The 8,200-nt window shown below is 36.0% G+C and overlaps 1 protein-coding gene across 2 annotated transcripts; it reads left to right on the top strand.

Moving 5' to 3' along the window:
• The first annotated feature begins 508 nt into the window (after positions 1-508).
• LOC117917423 (protein TIFY 6B-like) lies at positions 509-4,753 on the top strand. Of its 2 annotated transcripts, none has more exons than XM_034833711.1 (7): positions 509-820; positions 1,606-1,778; positions 2,112-2,404; positions 2,494-2,584; positions 2,721-3,045; positions 3,536-3,593; positions 4,296-4,753. In XM_034833711.1, exons 1-7 carry the CDS (start codon positions 748-750, stop codon positions 4,435-4,437), a joined length of 1,155 nt encoding a protein of 384 aa, XP_034689602.1. In that variant the 5' UTR covers positions 509-747; the 3' UTR covers positions 4,438-4,753. The 2 variants fall into 2 exon arrangements, with proteins under 2 accessions (XP_034689602.1, XP_034689594.1); XM_034833703.1 differs by having other exon boundaries at positions 509-832.
• Positions 4,754-8,200: the final 3,447 nt, after the last annotated feature.

The raw sequence follows: 8,200 nt of genomic DNA, 5'->3' as shown, positions 1-8,200 counted from the left end.
TTCAAAAATTTCACGTCCAGATCTGATGAGAATTTGTTCACGTGTCGCTAAATCATCTGATTCATGTAGTACTTCTCAGATGGCTTTCCACGTCAGCAGCGCTCGTACCAAATTTCTCCACCCACGAAAAATGTCAAAAAAACACGATCCGCGAGTCATCCGCCAAAATCCGCGATTAATCGGGGACGGGAGCCTGACTGTCCTCAGGACCTCAACCTTGAGTCTCCCCCTCAACCCTATTAACTCACGAGCCACACTCGTCACAGGTTGTATCCACGAGGCGCATTCTGAGTTGAGAAACAGTGAAAATCTTGCGGTACCACCGACAGGTGGTTGCGATTTTGGTGGTGTGTGAATTTAAAAAATTTAAAGCTCGCGCACGTGTTGTCTGACCGGACCAACAGGTCAAACACCGGAAGTACCGGTAACCCTCACAGGGATGGTAATAAAACCAGGACTTTGAATGAAATGAACGGTCAGGATCCTGTGGATCATATATGCTCAAAAAGAAAGAAGGAAAAAAAAAGAAAAAGAATCATCCATCAAATAAATAAAAATCTGACTCCCTCTCTCTCTCCTTCACTTGCTGTCGTTGGAAGCATTTCGGCGGATGAGAAAGCTTTTCTTCCTCTCTCTAGCTTGGAGCGTGATAAGGATTCTAGGGTTTGGTGTTACAGAATAAAAGAGCTTCACCATTTGATCTGTGAATCTAGGATTTTCTCGGCTTGGTTTATTTTGAGCTCTGAAATGGAGAGAGATTTCATGGGTTTGAGTTCAAAAGAGCCCCTGGCTGTTGTGAAAGAGGAGATTATTGAAGGAGGTAAAGACTCAGGTAGTTCTGTTCATTTATGTTTATTTATATATTTGCTTATTTATCTTTTCAATTTTGACTAGTTTGTTTTGGTTGAAATTATGGAATTCTGGCCTCTGAAATGGTTTTTTTTTTTCTTTTTTTCTTTTTTGGGCATTTTAATTTTTAAAATTTGGCGTTTTTGTGCTATTTAATTTAATTCAGAATATGAGTGCAGCATGGCAGGTGGTGCCTAGACAATTGAATGAAATAATAAATAGAAAAAATTAAATGGTTTTGTTTGGTTAATTAATTCTACTATTACGAATTATTTCTTTCCCAATCCACATGTGTTTCTCTGGAAACCTAAAATCATACCCATTTATTACTATTTTGCATGCCTAAAATGGTAATAATAGTTGGTTGTGGTTAGCAGATGAGCAATCTCTTATCTGGGTAGCTTTAATTTCTTTTTCAGCATGTGGTGTCCATGAAAAATGTTAAAATTCCATCTGGAAGTACTTTGTTATGTAATTGATTATTTTCTTCAGTTGTTTTTCGGATAATTTTAGAGTATGATTCTTGTTTCCTGTGGAAAAAAGGGTTGTTATTTGTTTCTGGGTTTTAATTAATCTCCTCAGCGTATGCTTTCTCATGTAGTCTTGGGCATGGAGTTAGAAAATTTTCTTAAATTTGAAGTCCCTATGGTTGTGTTATTTATTTGTTCAATTTTTTTGGCAGATGATTTCTTGTCAAAATAAAAGCATATGCTGTATCTAACCGAGATTTGTTGCTTATACTTTCTGAATTTGTAGCATTTACTAAAGGTTCGGGAATACAGTGGCCCTTTTCAAACAAGATCTCTGCACTTCCTCATTTCATGTCTTTTAAGACTGCGCAAGAAGACAAGTCCAAAAAGGTTGCATCTGATTCCCTTGTGACTTCTGGATTTGACCCAAGTAACAAATGCCCAGCTGGTGAAATGCAGGTTTGCTATTACCCCTTCTGTTTGAATGATTATAAATCTATAATTTCAAGGGTTTAGGGATCTTAAGGAGGCTTATTTCTCATAACATTTGAAATGGGTCTACTTCACCAAATGAATGGGATCTTTGGGAAATCCACGGAAATAATTTCATCTTGATTTTTTAGTATCTTTGTGATTGATGGATTTTTCTTATCCCCTTGAATGCTGTAAACAAAGTAATTAAATACTCAGTTTTATGGGTGTTCAAACCCATCCGTTAATTATCATCACTAAAGTTCATATCAGTATCCGATTATATTTTTTACTTGTTTCTCAATGGTTTTTGCTCTATAGAAAGCAGTCAATCCCGATAGGCAAGGTGGAAGTTTTGCAGTGACAGCTTATCCTGTGCAACATGATTCACATTTAATGAATCATCATCCTCATGATGTCAAGATGTTTCCAGTCTCAAACCAAACGATTTCAGTTTCCATGGGCAACCCCTTTTTCAAGACCCATTTTGCTGCAGCTGGTCAGAACATGGTTGGTGCTGCCCTGAAGCAACAATTACTTGGAGGAATTCCTGTTTCAGCTCCACATGGAATTCTGCCCTCTGCTGGTTCTTTTGCTGGAATCACTGAACCATGGTATTTATCAGCTTTTATGCCTAAGTCAAATTTACTTAACGACCATGTTTACCTATACTAAATGGAAATTCATTGGATTTATTTTGTAGGAATAATTTTAAGACATCTGGATCTCCTACCCAATTGACCATCTTTTATGCTGGTACAGTGAATGTCTATGATGATATCTCGCCTGAGAAGGTTCTCTCTCTCTCTCTCTCTCTCTCTCTCTCTCTCTCTCTAAAGGCTTGAATAACTTGTCCTGGTTATCACCCCCCTTGGGTTGTGCACATGAACTCAGAACTTTTTCTTTTCTTTTGCTCAACATCTTATCCAGGCTCAGGCTATCATGTTCTTGGCTGGGAATGGGGCTTCCATGGCTTCTAGAATGGGGCAACCGAGAGCTCAAGTCCAGACACCTGCTTCAAAGCTGGCAGCAGGTGATGGCGTCCTTGCAAACCAGCCCATGAATATATCACCTTGCTCTGGTCTCTCAAGCCCCATATCCGTTTCTTCACATCCTGTTGCTCAGTCTGGGAGTGGATCTACTAGCACCGAGGAAGTGTTGGCTGCTAAAACCACAGGGGTTTCTGCCACTCCTGTTACCAAATTGGATTCCCCTAAAAGACTCTCTGTTGCTGCAACACCTATGATGCCATCAGGTATGTCATTATGATAGCAAGGTGTTGTTACATCTTAAGCTTCTGTGAGTAAATCTGTGATTCTGAAAGCCACTTTAATTGTCTGTGACACTTTAATTATTGGTGTGTAACTGATTCAACAAGCTCGAGTGTGTTCATGACTATAGCAAAATTATTGAGTAAGAGTTTTAGAATTATGTTATAAGTTACATAGTGCTGATAAAAGGATTTTAAAATATTTTTGTGTGCCATTATCATGTATTAAAATTATAAAAGGGATGGTCAGCTTTTTCCAGGTTGCTTCTCCCCATGTTTTTTTTCAATTGTGTTCCTTCTTTTTTCTCTCTATAGTTAGCTGAATAATTTCTAGGTCACCAAATTATACCAAGTATTGAATATTTCCTGAATCTAGAATTCTTAACACTCACTTCTTATCATTTTCCATAGCCATTGTTAGATTTACCGTTGCAGTTAGTACCATGTGAAAATAACATTCAATTTTCTTATGCAGCTGTTCCTCAAGCTCGCAAAGCATCCTTGGCTCGGTTTTTGGAGAAGCGCAAGGAGAGGTAACTTGTTCAACTAGGAGATGCTTTTCACAAATTTTATTTTGAATCAACCCCTTGAAACTTTTAGGTGCAGCTCACTATCTTTTAGGTAAACAGTAAATATTGGTAGGACCTTTGGAATTTTGAGGTAAGAACCAAAGGTTCTGAAGCTGACTTTGCTCTCCAAGCTACTTCTGCATTTTTATTTTTATTTTTTTTATTTTTTCAATAGGCAAATAAAGATTATGGATGAAAAGTGCCTAACAAAAAAGGGGCACAACCCTGTACATGCATTGCATTTAGAAGCTCCTTACTTCAATTTTATTTGAAGGTTACGTTGAATAAGATGACTGAGGCCTCAGGTTGGAGAGACCTTTTTGAGAAAGGTTGCTCCAGGTTTGTGGCCTACTGCCAGTACCATTTGAGTGAGTATCTAGCTTGGTCGTTGAGATGTAACTGCACATTTGTGTCTGTATGGGAGCGCTTGCTTGGGAAAGTTTTGTTCAAAATTTTCCTCTGTAAACTTGGGATCAGTAGGATCTCTCCTTTGTGGTTGAACTAGTAATCATGCCAAATCTAAGAAATGCCCACCTTATATTTCAGTTTACATGCAAGCACATAAAACTCAATGATCAGTTCCACCCAATTAGGGTGGAAATATTGCAACATGCATTTGAGAACTGTTCCTTAAATTGAGGCTTGTGATTATGGGTGCAAGGAGAGGGTGATGAGCACAGCGCCATACAATATCAGCAAGAAATCCCCTGAATGTGCCACCCCAGGATCTAATGGCATGAGTTACACAGCGAGTTCTGGTGCAGGTGCAAGTGCTGGTGCTGCTGCTCTTTCGGCTAACAAGGCGTAGCCATAATGTCTTGAGGCCAAATTAGAACAACGAATTTATTGCAAATTTCTGTAGTTAAATTATAGAAGTCGGAAATTCCAATTACTCCACTGTTTTGTTGTAATCCGTAATCCCTGCTTGTTTGACTCTAAATCTTGACTAATATTTTCTTAATATTTTTTCTTACTTGAATGTGGTGGTAGGATCCTTCTCCACCACCAATATGATACACTGTATGATGTGTACGCATTCAACTTTTTATTAAGTTGTGAAAATAATTGCTAGATAAGTATACTGTATACTTTAGCCATCCTGCATACTTGCAGTTCTTATTTTACCTTTTGATCTTCCCCCTACCTGCTTGTTATAATGTTTTTCCACTGCTAGCAAGGCAAAATTTTTCTTTCAGAAAGGGTGTCAATCGAATAAGTTAATGGTTTATGGCTTTCCTTGTTCAAACTTTACTTTCTCTTTTGTCACAAATTTGCAATAAACATTACCATCATTTTCAAGTGTGTCTACCTTTATCAGGTTCTGCATGTGCCAAAGGAGAAATCATGAAATAACAAGATGTCCCCATCTCCATATATCACATGTATGGTTGGTCAATCTTTTTCGTGGTCTTGGATTAATATAAAAAGGGTAGTCCAAGATATGGGTATCAAATTTTGAAATTGGAAATGATGGTAATTTACTTGGTCATCCACGTTTCCAACTACCGCAAGGATAAGGACGAGGGGGTGGAGCAGGTTAACTTTAATCAAATGACCAAAATGACCCAGGAATTTGGAGTAGGTTTTTACCAAAAAAGTGTGAGCCCTGGGCAGGGTACCTGAAACTGAACGGCCCACTTGACTTGGTAGATAAAAAAACAGACTATAGGATAAAAGCGAATGCATTAAAACTTGGCAGATACGAAAGATCATTGAGGTGGGGCCACGGGTCCGTGGCAATATAATAATAACAAAATATTGAATGGCTTTCCCGATCCCTTATTGGAGATGCCGGACACTAGTTGGGCAATAGTCACGTTTACAATGACCAGACAAATATTTTTTTGAAGTTTTACCAGGAAAGAAAACGGGGGGAGATGGGGCCAGACATGAAACATCACATGTGTCCATTGTGTGGCTGCTTCCTTGCCAAGCCTTGTAAGTTGTAACCAATGACCCATTTACTTCCATTTTAGCTGGCGTTTGTGAGTCAGTTGTTTCAACTCTCAAGTCTCCACTCTCAGTTGTCATCTCAACCTTCATCTACAGCCCTCCTCCCCTACCTCATGCCGACTAATCTGATGGGCACTGATTGAAAACTTGAAATGCCATTGACGAAGCAAGCTCATCTACAGAGAAGATTGGATCCCTCCCCCCTCTTTTTTACCACCACCACCACCACTGGTTCCCACTTCTAATCTATTTCATATGTCTCTTCAACTATTCCACTAGGATTTCTAAGCTTTGGAAAAATTTGATTGAATCAGAATCCTTACTAGTAGTGTCTTATATTGTTTGGGCATGGTGTTTGGCAATCTTAGCAAATGTCATAAGTGACAGGATTGATGGATTCCCATTATTGAGCCTATTTAATAACAATATTGAACTATTATGTCTCCATTCTTTGTTGAAAATCATTTAACTAAACATTGATCACCAAACACAACACAGAGATAGGGTTTGGATGCTCTTTCTATTTTTTATTTTTAAAACCTAAAAAATATAATTTTTTAATATAAAATATAGAATTTAATCTTGTAATATTAATAAATCTTTTTAAAATTTATTATTATTTATCATATAATTAAATTGAATTCTGCAGTCACATGTTATAAAATACTTGCAACCACTTTAGCTTTGAATACAATAATTCAGCACTTAATTCTTAATTTTGTTAAGCATCCTCTTATTCATAATTTCTTTTTTGATTTTTATTTGAAGCTTTTTGCTCTTACGCCCTTTTTTATAATACTTACAGATTTTAATGCAAATATGAAATTACAATTTTATACTAATAATAATAATAAAATTTACAAATCTTTATTTTTCTCCAACTCTTCTATAGAAATCTGAACCTGTGAATCTATCTATTAGCATAGTTCTTTAAGGAAATATTAAGGTGCATTTCATTTGGTACAGAGAAATCGAAGAGGAGATGAATCAAAATCTCATAAATGAGATCAATTTTCCATCCCTCCCAATGTGTTCCAAACAGACCTTAATGATTCAAACGAGTCCCATAAGACCAGTTAGTAGTTGGAAAAAGTTCTTCCTCAATCGGTGAATCCCACTCCTAGTGTTTTTTTTTTTTTTTTAAATAGATTTATTTTCCATTTTGTTAGTAAATTAGGTTACCAAGATTGATAATTTTATTCCATTAATTTTGGATTAGGATTTTTTTTTCTTATTTTTGTGGATGGTGTATTACTCTCCATTGGAGATTGAAGGTCACTATGTGATCAATTTATGACATAAAGTAGATTTTAGGTTAGCCTTCAAGTGCTTATCGACGAAGCGCTCCTTTAGAGTGTTTGAACATTCAAAGTAGATTTTTTGAAATTCTAATTTTGATTTATTTTATTTCTTTCTATGTTTCAAAAAGGTTTGTTGGAAACTTTAGGTTTATATTCATCAGGGTTTCATTCCTATGTAGATGCTATGCCTAAAAACCATTTTTTGTTGGTTGTTAATGAAAAATTAAGGAAAAAAGAACTTTAGCTTTTCGAAGACTATCTTAAAGACTAATGTAGGTGCTGCCATGTAAATATAGAGAAAGAAGAAGATAGAAAAAATATGGGCATAAACTTTCTATGGATGATTGATGAATATTTAAATAAAGAATAAGTTTATCTTTTACTTTAATTCTAACTCTATCTTATATTCTAATTCAAACACACCTTTATCTCCTACATCAATGCAAATTTTATCTTTTATTCTAATTCAAACTAATAATAAACAAATATTAAGGTTTAAATTAAGGATAAATATTAGCTTTTACTAATATGTCCTTCCAATCTTGGTCTTAAGAGAAAGTAAGTGATTGCAATGTAGCAATTTTGTCAAAGCATTCACTAGTTGATCGTTTGATGACACATGAGCAACATGAAGAACACCATTTTGAATTTGATCATGAATGAATGAAAATCAGTAACCACATGCTCTATGCAAGAGTGAGTATAATTGTGTTACACCAATATTGTCACAAAAATTGTAAATGGGTGAGTAATTTAAGCATGTAGTTCGGTCAATAGAGAACACACTCGATTAAGTTTGACGGTAGTAGTGACAACAAATTTGTATTCCGCTTTTATTGATGAGCAAACAACTGTGTGTTGTTTCTTAGAACTCTAAGAGATTGGATTACATCCAAGATACATGATGTAAGCATTAGTAAACGAGAAATCATCTTTGTTGTCTACCCAATTAACATTTAAGAAAACATGTAGAGCCAATGAAGAGTCCTGGTAAAGTACAATGTCATGATTAGAAGTACACAAAGATACCGCAATAGGTGCTTGACATAAGCCCAATGTTCGGTAGTGGATGAATGCATGAATAAGATAGGTTTTTATTTTTATAAACTATAAATGCTATGTCAAGTCATGTAAGACACTACTGCAAACTTCCAATAACAACACGATATTTAGTTGAATAAAAAAGAGTAGAGCTAATGTGAAGGGAAAGTGACAAACTTGTAGGAAGCAATGTGGAGATAAGTTTTGCCTCAATCATCTTATTATGGACAAGAAGATCCATAATATATTGTCGTTAAGACAAAAGTAACCTATTTT

This window comes from Vitis riparia, chromosome 1, assembly GCF_004353265.1.
Source record: "Vitis riparia cultivar Riparia Gloire de Montpellier isolate 1030 chromosome 1, EGFV_Vit.rip_1.0, whole genome shotgun sequence".
In the NCBI taxonomy this organism is placed as follows: domain Eukaryota; kingdom Viridiplantae; phylum Streptophyta; class Magnoliopsida; order Vitales; family Vitaceae; genus Vitis; species Vitis riparia.
Note: the sequence above shows the minus strand (reverse complement) of the source record. Positions and strands in the feature narration are given on the sequence as shown.